Source organism: Exophiala spinifera, assembly GCF_000836115.1.
Source record: "Exophiala spinifera strain CBS 89968 unplaced genomic scaffold supercont1.6, whole genome shotgun sequence".
Classification (NCBI taxonomy): Eukaryota; Fungi; Ascomycota; class Eurotiomycetes; order Chaetothyriales; family Herpotrichiellaceae; genus Exophiala; species Exophiala spinifera.
The window spans coordinates 1,266,787-1,279,560 of record NW_015622518.1 but is presented as its reverse complement, the minus strand read 5'-3'; the positions used below and the strand labels follow the sequence as shown (position 1 = coordinate 1,279,560).

The 12,774-nt window shown below is 53.3% G+C and overlaps 7 protein-coding genes across 7 annotated transcripts; 4 read left to right on the top strand and 3 right to left on the bottom strand.

Moving 5' to 3' along the window:
- Nucleotides 1-845: 845 nt before the first annotated feature.
- Nucleotides 846-2,852, top strand: PV08_08375 (uncharacterized protein; the record flags this gene model as incomplete). The annotated part of the gene is made up of 1 exon (XM_016382701.1): nucleotides 846-2,852. One exon carries the CDS (start codon nucleotides 846-848, stop codon nucleotides 2,850-2,852), a length of 2,007 nt encoding a protein of 668 aa, XP_016233404.1.
- Nucleotides 2,853-3,052: 200 nt separating this feature from the next.
- Nucleotides 3,053-4,069, top strand: PV08_08374 (uncharacterized protein; the record flags this gene model as incomplete). Its single annotated transcript, XM_016382700.1, has 1 exon — nucleotides 3,053-4,069. One exon carries the CDS (start codon nucleotides 3,053-3,055, stop codon nucleotides 4,067-4,069), a length of 1,017 nt encoding a protein of 338 aa, XP_016233403.1.
- A 287-nt stretch (nucleotides 4,070-4,356) lies between these two features.
- PV08_08373 (uncharacterized protein) lies at nucleotides 4,357-5,727 on the bottom strand (the record flags this gene model as incomplete). The annotated part of the gene is made up of 1 exon (XM_016382699.1): nucleotides 4,357-5,727. One exon carries the CDS (start codon nucleotides 5,725-5,727, stop codon nucleotides 4,357-4,359), a length of 1,371 nt encoding a protein of 456 aa, XP_016233402.1.
- A 625-nt stretch (nucleotides 5,728-6,352) lies between these two features.
- Nucleotides 6,353-6,667, top strand: PV08_08372 (uncharacterized protein; the record flags this gene model as incomplete). Its single annotated transcript, XM_016382698.1, has 1 exon — nucleotides 6,353-6,667. The coding sequence occupies one exon, from the start codon at nucleotides 6,353-6,355 to the stop codon at nucleotides 6,665-6,667; it is 315 nt and encodes a 104-aa protein (XP_016233401.1).
- A 21-nt stretch (nucleotides 6,668-6,688) lies between these two features.
- Nucleotides 6,689-7,874, bottom strand: PV08_08371 (uncharacterized protein; the record flags this gene model as incomplete). The annotated part of the gene is made up of 5 exons (XM_016382697.1): nucleotides 6,689-6,796; nucleotides 6,944-6,982; nucleotides 7,037-7,258; nucleotides 7,318-7,649; nucleotides 7,706-7,874. The coding sequence occupies 5 exons, from the start codon at nucleotides 7,872-7,874 to the stop codon at nucleotides 6,689-6,691; spliced, it is 870 nt and encodes a 289-aa protein (XP_016233400.1).
- Nucleotides 7,875-8,355: 481 nt separating this feature from the next.
- Nucleotides 8,356-9,737, bottom strand: PV08_08370 (uncharacterized protein; the record flags this gene model as incomplete). The annotated part of the gene is made up of 2 exons (XM_016382696.1): nucleotides 8,356-9,299; nucleotides 9,350-9,737. 2 exons carry the CDS (start codon nucleotides 9,735-9,737, stop codon nucleotides 8,356-8,358), a joined length of 1,332 nt encoding a protein of 443 aa, XP_016233399.1.
- Nucleotides 9,738-10,929: 1,192 nt separating this feature from the next.
- Nucleotides 10,930-12,209, top strand: PV08_08369 (uncharacterized protein; the record flags this gene model as incomplete). Its single annotated transcript, XM_016382695.1, has 4 exons — nucleotides 10,930-11,286; nucleotides 11,349-11,477; nucleotides 11,606-11,635; nucleotides 11,712-12,209. 4 exons carry the CDS (start codon nucleotides 10,930-10,932, stop codon nucleotides 12,207-12,209), a joined length of 1,014 nt encoding a protein of 337 aa, XP_016233398.1.
- Between the last annotated feature and the right edge of the window lie 565 nt (nucleotides 12,210-12,774).

Genomic DNA, 12,774 nt, shown 5'->3' with positions numbered 1-12,774 from the left:
AGAGACATGTCGCGCTTGATATCTCTAAGTTTCAGGAGCAGCAAAGCTTGAGGTCATTTTGGATACCTGCGCGCCCGCGGAGAAATCTGGCAGCCAATTGAGATCTGCATCTCCGGGGGGAAATCTCAGATCTGCGCTCAGGCATTGATAAGGACATGATAATGCCGCCCCGTCTGGCGATAAGGGTGAGTCTAACTAGTGCCGAGGCCTGAGGTGTGACAGATTATTGTGGCTTGAACGCCGCGATGATGGCGTGGTGTTGGTATCCTCAATACATGTTTGATTTGCCGTTTTCATCAAGCCTTCTGCAGAGATCGACACAGAGCCACCGCGACTGGTCTCTCTCCTCCGTGATTCGTATCGATGAACTTAAGATTGTGCGGTACAAATATCCCGCAGAGAGAGATGCAACCGCAGCTTGTCAACAACAACAAGAATCCCAGATCATTCCGTCTCAAGTGACTTTGCCTTGCAGGAATGCTAGATATCTCCTTTCAAAAAGAAAACAGAGTAGATCTATGCTCGAATATTAACACGAGATCAGACTGGTGAAGCTCACGAGTCTCCTTTGGCCCTCGGCTACAGTTGCCCAGCTTCAACCCATGGACCTCGTTCTTTTCAGCCTCACCACCCAAACCTGCTGCCTTGAACATCTCGAGCATCGATGGCTGAGCCAGATCTCGTATTTGAGTGAGGCAATGTCTGGCCTAACACTGCCCGCTGGCCAGGAATCTCCATCGTAAGGAACCTTGAACGGCGCCGTGCTATACGGCTCTCTCCCCTCCCTTGTTTTCCTGATACCCCTTCCCCTCTCATGATTGACTACTCCGCGAGGGGTAAATGTCATGGCCTTTGCATATTCAGACCTTGAGGCTGGCTTCGTCCGGCTATTTCAAATCCTTCCAGGCGCAAATGAAAGCGAGCTTTCTCTCAAATTGGTGCATAAGCCGCTGCAAACGGATCAAGCCTCGCAGCCGGGTGGAGAAAAGGCAGAGTATCATGCTTTATCGTATACGTGGGGCCCGGAAACTCCAAAGTTTCATATCTCAGTCAATGGTGCATCTTTCGAGATCCGCAAGAATCTCTGGGATTTTCTCTGGCGCTTGAGATGGAGGGAGCGCCTGGCAGGGCGAGGACAAGGAAATTGGTTTTGGGCCGATGCGATATGTATCAATCAGCAAAGGACGACGGAAAGAACGCAACAAGTTGCCATCATGGGCACAATCTACTCTTCGGCATGGACTGTTCTTGCGTGGTTAGGCGAAGCCGCAGATCACAGCGATATCGCGCTGGACCCAGACATGATAGTTGGAGTCCTGTCTTCTGGAGACTTTTCGTCCGAAAGCAGCCAATTAAGGAGTGCACAATACCAGCTTCCCATGTGGCAAGCCTTGGTCGCAATCACTCGCCGGCCGTATTGGCGCAGAGCTTGGGTCATGCAAGAGGTTGCGCTGGCACAAGGTCTCATTTATGTGATGTGTGGGGAGGAATCTGTCCCGTACAGTCGGCTTGCAGGGTCACTCAGATCGGCGACGTTGCCTCTGCTGTGCGATGACATTTTTACTTTGCCTCCTGATCCGGAAGCAGATCAGGAATCTGCCATACAGAAGATACGGCACATTACACAGGAGCTTGCGGAATTCGAGCCACCTCACTACAAGCACGAGCCTGATCTTATGCAAGGCGCACATGGCAGCAAAATGCGCTTGTTTGACCTCCTACTCGACTATGCTCACAAAGAGTGTAGTGAGCCTCGAGACAAGATCTTCTCCCTATTGGCCATGGCGGCTGACACAAGAGAGGGAGGCCATCCGGTGAGAGTCGACTATTCGAAGAGCGTTGAAGAGCTTTTTTTCCAAGTTCTCGCGTTCTGCAGAACCCCAACCCATGAAGCCTGGGGGACTTCGTTCGCCACATTTGGCTATACCCTATTTCGAAGCCTCGGGTTGTCAATGCCTGGTCTGTTACAATACCTTCGGACACGAGAGAGCAGCAGAGCTGCAAGTTCGTCGGCACAAGAGTCCACGTTTCAATCTCAGCTGCCAGTATACTTCAAGTCAATAGGCACCGCTCGAAATCCGACCATGATCGATGTTCCAGAGCAGAACTTAATTCCTGGTGCAAGCTCGTTACCGATCATCGTGTTTGAAATCGTGCCGAACATTCGTGATCCAATGTTGCAAACAGAGACGCGGTCTCGCGGCTTCTCGATTCTCCCCTGTCAAGACGGCGACCGCGTGTATCAAGGGCTCGATACTGACACTTCACTGATCATAAGAACGATTGAGCACATGAATGTCTTGATTGGTTGGGCGTTGGTGCTGCCGGACTCAGAATGGCTACCCAAGACATCGGACCTAGCAAGGCTTGGTGTCCTGTTGGATCACGATGAACGTCTAACAGGGCAAGAAATCGATCCAACTGATGCCGAGATTTTCATGCTCATGGGCGAGCCGCGATACGCAATACAAATCCCCCTCCCAGTGGCGCTGTGCGTGATTGCCGGCTGTCTCAAGCCTTACAAGAAAGTGGGAGGAAGGACATTTCCGCGTCACGACCCTGGAGTGGAAGCGCGTAGATCAATAAGAGAGCAAGGTGATCAGGAATGCAGCCAAAGCAGTGGCTCTTTGCCGGTTGCAGGAAGCCCATCCACAGACCGGCTTGGGCAGGCACACAGCCAGAGCGGTAGTCACCCAGGGCAGCCACTTTCAAGTTCTCCGTCAGACTCTGATGTCGAAGAACCTCCTCGAGGACGAGATTCTGCAATCGAGCAGCGTCCTCGAGTGCCAATTGATCTAGAAACACACCCCGCCACAAATCTAGCCAAAAGGCTTCTTCGGTGGTGGGAGTGAGTCGATTACATAAGGTAGAGGTGATTGCCGGAGCAAGCGGGCCGGGTGTTAGACAGCCCACACGGGCCCGAAGGACAATTGTCCGGGGTTGATATACCTAGGTGGGTATACAACACATAGACTATGTATCGCGACATCCCTCGTCTTCACCCCTCGCCGCTCCCTAAAATCTCACCCAAACACATCCAAACAAAGGAACAATGGCAGACTCACTAGATGACCAGCCCACTACGAAGGTGACACCGATCCCTCTCTACCAGGCCGACCTCCACGCCGTGCCCTCGGACGTGTCGGCGCTGCTCTCATCGTACTCTGGCATCGCACCTGACAAACAAAATAGCCACATCGTCCGCGTCCGTGACCAAGCCTACGCCACGCACCCTTACCCATGCCTGGGCCGATGGCGTTTTCTCGAGCTCGACCTCTCTTCCCACCCGCTGTACCAGAGCGACGTTCTGGCGCCCCTCATCCCCACACGAGGCCATTCGTCTGAGGGTAAGCCACAACGTGACGGTGACGACGACGGTCGCGATTCATGGATATTTCTCGACCTCGGCACCTGTCTGGGCCAGGACATCCGCAAACTCATCTACGACGGCGCCGACCCGTCGCGCCTGTACGGAGCGGACCTGAAGCCCGAGTTCATCGACGCCGGCTACGAGCTGTTCCGGGACGCCGACAAACTGCCCCGCGACAAGCACTTCATCGCGCCCGCCGACGTGTTTGACGATTCGCCGTCGACCGAGCTCGCGGCCAAGTGCGACGGCAAAGTGGGCATTCTGCACATCAGCGCCGTGTTCCATCTCTTCGACCTCGCCGCGCAAAGGGCCATGGCGAGACGGTGCTTGAAGCTTCTCGATCCGCGGAGGGGCCGGGTGCTGCTCTGCGGAGGACAGGTCGGAAACGTCAACCCCGGCGAAGTGGCGCGTTTGACCGGCAAAGGCTCGAGGTTCAGACACGACGAACGCAGCTGGAGGGACATGTGGGAGGGTGTGGTGGCCGAGGATGCGTGGAGAGACAAGATCCGAGGCGTCGAGGTCGGCTGCGAGATGGAAGGGTGGATTGACCGAATCGAGATGAAGACGAAGGGGCTCGTCGGGGATGATGGGAAAGCTCCAGGCGAGGGACTGAGGAGGAAGCAGATCGGCCGGGTGGAAGACGGCTTTCGGTGGATGAAGTGGTGGGTGTGGGTTGATTTTGATGTTAATGTGGCTTAAGGGAGCTCGAACAGACAGGCGCCGTATACAGATACATGGGTGTCATGACATTATTGATAACGGAGACACAAAATACATCTAGATCGATGTTACGACGGCGATGAAATATTCATTCTGCGAATTAATTCGTACGTACATGTGCTCGGTATCGGGTACAATACTCACTCACAAGTCAACGCTGTGTCTTCCTGTTCCAGTGCCGTCAGGCCAGGTCTCTCTCGTTGTCCGGATCTTCCTGCTCAACGCCGAAACCCAGGGTCGAAGCAAATCTATGAAACACGAACCGCTCAAGCTTTCACAAATACCTGGAAGCCCGTTCGATAACATCGCAGCCCAGTCAGCATGACAGCAGCAACACAACACACGACGCCACCGTAGACGTACAGACCAGTCCAATCTAGCGGCTCGTTTTGGCCCAGGATGTTGCCTCCCCCCGGTCCACCGGCGAGAAATCCAACCGAAGCCAGACTGAAGCCCATCCCTACCCTCGTTCCGATCTTAGATTTGTCTTTGGCCAAAGAGACAAACACAAGGGGAGGGAGACCGATAATCACCCCACTGAAGAACCCGAGCAGGATAATCACCACGATCAACGACCCTTCCGTCGTTGCCGCAATCATGCAGAACAGCAAAACGCCGACCATGAGTACACCCGGGACAAGGAGGTTGAGTGGACCCAAACTGTCCGAGAGGATGTTGGGGATCGTCCTACCAAAGCACGACCCGGCGTTGAAGATGGGCACAACGTAAAATGCCATGCGATCGTCCAGGATGTGTCGGTCGAGTCCCGAGAAGGGAGGGTAGAAGATAGTGACGATGAGGCCCATGTACGCTATCAGCAGCGCCACGACAAAATACATGAATTGCACATCCACGAACGCCGACCAGTCAATGATAGCTCGGGCCTTGGGTGGTATTACTCGCATCTTCAACAAGAACACCGGGAATAGAAGTGTGCAAAGGGCGAGGAACCCCAGAACCCTTACGGACCAGCCAAACCCAATTTGATCGACGAGGCGGTACAGGACGATGGGGTAGATAATCCCGCCAGAGGATGACCCGGCGACGGCCAGTCCCAGTGCCATGCCGAGTCTGCTGCTGAACCATTGTGGCAGCACTGCGACGCAGGGCACGAAAAGACACCCTGCGCCTATCCCTATGCAGAAGCCTTGAGCCAGAATGACTTCCCAGTATGAGTTGCAGAGACTGAGCATCATGTGGCCAAAGACGACCAGGAAGCTTCCCACGACAAGCAGTGGTCTCAGGTAACCTCGGTCGTAAATCGGTCCAGCAACAGCACCGACAAGAGGGAGCAGGAAAGATTGGAGAGACCCAATCCACGAGATATCAGATGAGGATTTGGTGAAGAGTGCCCCTGATTCGTAGTATGTTTGGTATACTGCGAAGGTGTTGAGGAGACCCCAAGTGTTGAAGAACAGCATGAAGCCGCCAACAACTTGCAACCAGGCCTGTAATCCTCCATCGGGCGGTCCAGAAATTGTGTTTGCTCTTTCGATCTCAGGATCTCTCTGTCTCTGTGATATTGGTACTGAGGTTTGCTCGTTGTTATTTTCGTTCCCTTTCTCGGACGCGGGACTCGTTAGAATTCCCGTCAAGATTGGATCTGGCTCGGTGAGCCTCTTTGTTTCTTGAGTCATTTTTCCGGGGACGATCAAGCACCGTCACTCATCTGGAGCTCCAAGGAGAGATTGACTAGGCGTACAGGCCACTCCACTATTCGATTCAGCAAGGTGACACAACGCCGCAAGGGGTGAAACGCTCAACACTGGAGAACCAGCACAATTGAGAAGAAAATTTTCCCAGTCTTATAGGCTTTCACACCTAGGTATGTAGTCAATCTCCTCCAATACGTGTCGCACTTGTCCTCGGTCCAAAGCCTCGGAGAGCGAGGGTTGAGAGCGAGCTCATTTTCGGTGGTCGGAGCAGCATCTTCTCACTGGGATTATCGGAATTAATTATGAGCGAGTCGTCTATACCAATAAAGCAATATTTCGTCCTGCCTTCTTACCTGCGCGGAACGCGTACGTCCCATCGTTGAGTGGTGAGGCCAGCAAGGGTGGATGGGGGGAAGTGTACGAGAAGTTCGTCCTCATAATCACGCATGGCGAGCGCAAATTATATGGTTCACCCTACACTGTGTAGGGTGAACTATTGAACCACGTGCGCGCGTTTCCCTCTGAGTTTCACGCATCCTTTTCCGTTGTGGTCAAGAAATTTATTTCTACACAACCCGCGTAACCAACGCAGACAGACACAACCAATATGCGTCCATCACCAGTATTACGTGCATTACGATTGACACTCTTCACTCGACCAGATTGCGGACTTTGTGATGTGGCCAAGGCCCGCTTGATGGAAGTCCGTCAACAACGGACCGTCGACTATTCCGAGATCAATATTGATACACCCGAGCAGAAGCAATGGAAGAATGTCTACGACTACGACGTCCCAGTTCTACACATCGACAAGGACGTATCTAGAGCCCCTACACTCAATGCAGCTAAGAAACTCATGCACCGTTTCACAACCGAAGAAGTCACAAAAGCTGTGGATGAGGTGGAACAGGCGACGATGTAATTTTTGGGCCTGTGGGCGCTTTTATTTCTCCCCAGTCGCTAATTTGGCCGCACCATATGCAGCTCCCTTAACGGCTTGTGCGGCGGCATGGCCATATGTCCCTTTTGCTTTCGATAAGGAGTCCGCCATCTGCAGAGTCGTTAGTAATTGATGTCGACGGGATCAGAAAAGAAGAGGCAGCGATGTAGCAAGACTCGACGCGCTTGCGCTAACTGAGCCTTGCTTGGAATATGCGCACTGTGCCTGTCCTTTACTCGAGGGTTCGGGGAGACTTACAAATGTCGGAAGGGCAGTCATATCGTTCACCACGGAGATCTAGAAGCATCGTCAGAATGAAGTTCCAACCCAGTTCGAAGGTCGGAACCATACCATCTGGAAACCCATGTCCGCATATCGTCTGGCAAACTCGCCAGAAGGACAGTAAATACCCGACTTTTTCCCTGCATCTTGGGCGGCCTTAAGGATTCTGGCAATGGCCTTCTGCAGCTCGGGGCTGAAATCTCCCGTGACGGGGTGTCCGATGTTGTTTCCCAGATCCCAAGGACCGATGAACAAAACGTCAATTCCGTCTACCTTGGCAATCTCCTCGACCTGCAGCCACGTCAGACAAATTCCTACTCTTGAGCAAGACCTGAAAAGGCTGTACGCACACAATCCAACGCCTCCTTCGTCTCGATTTGTACGATTGTCAGGAGGTTATCGTTGGCGTTCGTCATGTAATCAAAGCCGGAGAGGTTTCCCTGGATGTCGAACGAGCCCATGGAGAATGGGCTACCGAATCCTCTCTTTCCGTACGGTGGGAATTTGGCAGTCTGAACCAACTTCTTCGCATCGTCGACGCTCGTCAGGAGTGGGACAATGATTCCGTGCGCGCCGGCGTCGAGGGCGCGCTTCACCATCCAACCCTCGTTCGCAGGTATGCGGACAATGGGGCTGACGTTTATAGAGGCGAGGGCATGGACAGACTCGTGCATCTCGTTGTCTACGTGTCAAGAATTCAACTTCGTGGCCGTGGCAGTAACAAGACGGGATGTTTACCTGCGATGTTGCCATGCTCGCAATCAATGCAGACCCAGTCATAGCCGGCTCTGGCGATGACCCTGGAGAGGTATGCTCCTGGCAACATTTGCCAGGCACCAAAGGAGAGGCCAGATCCTGTATGGAGCGCTTTGCGCAGGGTGTTGGCGTTGTTCATTATCTTCGCCATCTTGGTTGGCTCTGCAAGACCGGTGGACAATGTGAACTGGGCTTTCTGGTCTCAGTCGGGACGTTTGAACGCCTACGCAGACTCAAATCAGGGATCTGAGGTACAAGATGTATAGAAACAGAAGCTGGCCACAATACTCGTAACCGAAACTACGCTGCCAAATCACCCAAGGGCGCAGGAAGAATCGTTCAGAATCATCAGCAAGTCAACTTGACTCTCGCCGATGGTTGCCGAGTTCGGGGTCGAATGGACCGCAGTTCGCGGGGTAAATCGCCGGTTCCCCAAGCATCTCGGCCGGCATCCCCGCCGGACACTCTGGTGGGAGGGAAGTCCGGTCGGTGCATCTTCCGCCGAGAAGCAACTGTAGAGGCAGAGGGATACCCAGGACATGTACGACTCAGTGTTGAGGATACAATGTCGAGCTTCTAACAGTAGGTACTTCATACCGAGTACAATTCCTGTATTTACAGCCTAGCAAATATTAAAGCTTACTACTTCCCCTTGGTCGTTCCAGAGCCTTGGTGGCATTGCGGTAGTTCTTCACAAGTTGTCTGATTGCCAGATCCAGCATGACATCCTCACTGCCACCAGGGATACGAGCACCTGCGACCTCTCGGGCGATTCGCTCTGCGATCTCACCTTGTCCTGTCCGGGTATAGCCATTTCCACCGAAGAGAAGTACCGCTGTCTGAGCGCACTCGTTGAGCACCATACCGGCCTTGGCCTTGGCCAGCGCGGTCAGGCCTCCCAGCTTGATGTCGGCTTCGTCCTTAGACAGCTGGGTCATCTGGTACAGGAATTGTTCAACCCACGCTTGAAGCGTTTCAAGCTCGGCGCCGGCTTTGGCTAGTCTATGTCGGACGACCGGTTGCTCGATGAGTGTCTTGCCGAACGCCTCACGCTTCATCACGTATGCGAAGGCTGCGGAGAGCGCGACGCGGGAGGTTCGAGTCACTCCCACGGCGATACTCAGGCGTTCATGATTGAAATTGGTCATGATATACCTCATGCCCATCCCTTCCTCACCAACGAGGTTTTCAACCGGAACCTTGACATCGTCGAGCTCGATGTATGTCGTTCCGGCGCTGATCTGACCTGCGACCTTGAGTCGTCGCATTGTCACGCCTGGATAGCCCTTCAGTGGACATACAATCACACTGAGGCCTCCGGCACCAGGCCCTCCGGTTCGGACGGCCATGGTGGCATAGTCAGACCAAAATCCATTGGTGATCCATTTCTTTTCCCCGTTGACAATGTAGTGCTTGCCGTCGGGCGTTTTCACAGCCGTGGTTGCAATGTTGGCAACATCGGACCCTGCCCCAGGCTCGGTGACGGCGATGCAGGTACGCTTTTTGCCAGGAAGTAATTCAGGGAGAAATTTCTCTTGCAGAGCCTTGCTGCCAAACTTGAGTAAAGGAGGGATGCCTAGCGGTGTGTCAGCAGAAGACAGCCTCAACCCGTTCAACGGCTCGCACCAAAGGTATGTCCAGCTGTCATTGAACCACCAGGGCCACCGAGCCCTGACCTTGACATCTCATCCCAGTATATTCCACTATGTAGATAGTCCCACTCTTCAACGGGCGTTCCCAGGATGTCGTGAATACCCAATCTCTTCAGCCAGTCCACAGGTAGGGGGGATGACATGTTGGGAATCAGCATGTTGTGTTTGTTAAAGGTCTGGAACAGGTGGTCCGGCACTGTCTCCTCGCGTTCCCATTCCATGGCATATGGGAGCAGGTGCTCCTCCACGAACGCGCGACAAGCTTTCTGCCATCTCCTGTGTGTCTCTTTGTAGTAGGGAGAAGGGAAGCCTGCGAGCCAGGAAGGCTCAGAGAAGGGAATTTGGCTGTTGGGCGACGACATGGTAAGGAACGGATATAGATCACACAGATGGCACAAGGAGAGATGTTCAACGGATTGGCATTGACTGACACTCTATTATATATTTCGATCAGTTCGTGTCCATGCTGTGGTTGGCACCGCGGTCTTTTCGTGATGGTCGGGAGTGCGAGGGTGAGACACGTTCTTGCCGACAAATGCCTCGGTCTGAGTTTACCTTTGCACGTGACCTTGCTTATGTCAGCTCGCCGCCGCCATCGTCAGTCGGCGTCGTAGTTTTGTCGCCAACACCACCACCAATGTAGATTACTCGATGGTCTTCATCATCGGCTCACATCTTCCTTATACTTACGAAGAGCAATACATTCGGTTCTCTGCGGGGGAAATCCTGCCGCCCATGAAACTCAATCGAACACAATCAACGTCACCGTTTTCGTTCCCTGCCGCTTTCTCCAGTTGTTTGGTACAAATTTGTCTGCAAACGACCGTCTTCCGGCCTCGTTCTGCGGTTTGACAGCCTCCAATTCATATGAGAGACTGCACTGAGCTGTGGAGAGCCATTATTTCCACGTCTCAGCACTCCCTGGGACAGACACAGGTAAAATGCAACCAGAGGCTCTAGACCGGCCAGAGGCCGTTTTGATCAGCCTGCGTGCTCGAAGGCCAAGAGAGCTCCAATGCGATGGTCGGCGATCTACCCATATAGTTCGAATTGAGCTTGTACCACAACTTTATCTTGTTGATTTTGTGTAAGTGACAGCGGTCACAAGCAAGGATCTACCCAGTCGACGACTCCAGAGCACATGGTGAGGTCATCGCTGCAATGCCACTTTCGGGTCATCAAAATCTTGTCTTGACCATTTCCATGTACCCGCCCTCCTCAGAGATGCCGTCATTGGTCCAAACAGACTCCCTGAGGGCGATACAATTGACAGGCTGGGTCTAGAAACAGCCTTCTTGAAGAACACAGGGACAGACCTTCTGCATCGGGCCACATTCTTGCACAAAGATCGCTTCCGCTAGTCTAGGGTCCATGATCGTCGCACAGTTCGGGTAACCAGGCTTCCATGGCGAGTATCATGCCGTCACAACAAAACCTTCCGTGATGTTGAGATACCTTATAAGGAACGTCGCGCGTCGTCCTGACCTTGCGAACTCACGTCTGAACCATTCTACATCTTAGGGGAGCTGTTTGACGCGTTCCACCGGCCAAACTATGAATGTCGACCGACCTGCTCGAAGAGTTCGCCTGCCATGGAAAAGTCGCGAGGCTATCCTCCCCGACGACGATGAGACCACGGTCTCTCGCCGGGTCCCGCTAATCGGATATCTTCCGCTAAGCGTCAAGAACCATTTCGTGGCCATGATGGGAGAATTCGCAGGCACATTCCTGTTCTTACTCTTTGCATTTGGTGGCACGAACGTCGTCAATGCAGCACCGGAGCAGGGCCAGCCGATCGATCTCGCAGCAAACCCCGCCAAACTACTCTTCATATCGCTGTGTTTTGGTATGTCGCTTGCTGTTAACGCATGGGTGTTTTTCCGAATTAGTGGCGGTCTGTTCAACCCTGCTGTAAGTTACCTGCCACTGCGTCCAGAGTACATTCACCCGCGCCCAAGCTAATCCCGGACCAGGTCAGTCTAGGAATGATGATTGTTGGGGCAGTCCCGTATGTTAGAGGCTGTCTTGTCATCGTATCACAACTCCTCGGCGGTATCGCTTCAGCAGCGGTAGTTTCGTGTCTTTTGCCTGGACCTCTCAACGTACGTACGTCTTTGGGCGGTGGCACGTCGGTCGTGCAGGGACTATTCATCGAGGCATGTACTCTCATCCTGATATCCAGATCCCAACTCTCGCGCGCTCTCGACATCATATCCTGACGCAGACACAGATGTTCCTTACAGCCCAACTCGTGTTTACCGTGAGTTGTTTCTCTGCCTGAGCACGCAAGGCTTCTGTGTCGCAGCCCCGAGACTGACCTTAGGTACCCCCCGCAGATTTTCATGCTGGCAGCCGAAAAGCACCGAGCGACATTCATCGCCCCGGTCGGAATCGGCCTGTCTCTCTTCATCGCCGAGCTGATGGGAGTCTACTACACAGGCGGCAGTCTTAACCCGGCACGATCATTCGGTCCCTGCGTGGTCCTGCACTCGTTCTACTCGTACCACTGGATCTACTGGGTCGGCCCCACCCTTGGATCTCTGCTCGCGAGCGGATTCTACATGTTCATCAAGGCTTTGGAATACGAGACTGTCAACCCGGAGCAGGACGCGACAGTGCAAGCCGCGAGGGCGTTCGATCCCACCACGGGCGTCGAGAAGAGGATTGATCCGGACGCGCGTGTTTCTCATGATACGCCCCGACGTGACAGAGGGACGCTATATCACTCGCCACGTGGGCACCGGAACTCTGCAAGCGCGGGGGCTGCAACAACGACGAACGAGGATGGTTCTCGACTTGATGACGATGAGAGAGTGCCGGTTGAGGAGGTATAAGTGCAAGGAGTCCACCCGATCTCGAAAGTGGAAGGGGCATGCCAGTACCTTGATCTTTGCCTTGATCTATCGTTGTTTGATTGTACCAGAATAACTTTGTCTGGTGCGTGCGCGATACCACCTGTGGTGTACCTAGATATAAACCGGCCACTCTAACTTACCCAGACACCGGGTACGCCCTACGCAAGTCACACAAGATTGAAACGTACGCAGTTGTTGTGTCATGTTCCATGTTGATTCGTTACAATACATTCTGCGCAAATGAGGAAGGGGGTGTCAACCAAGTCCTCTATGCAGCAACGCCATGCCATGTCGGTAGTGTTTATATGTGAGAAAATAACACAAACTATATCATCATTCTAATCGATCTACTTGCAGATCGATCTAACATGATCTCTCTCGACAATCCGTCTATCTGTCTGGTAGACTAATCGTGGATTTTATAGTGACCATACTGTAATGTGAATGCATGCCCTATGTAAGTGCGTCCCTCCTGAAAACGCCATGCTGAACCCATCCCAGCGCTACGGCTCCTCTTACGCCCATGCTTAATGCCAATTGTGAA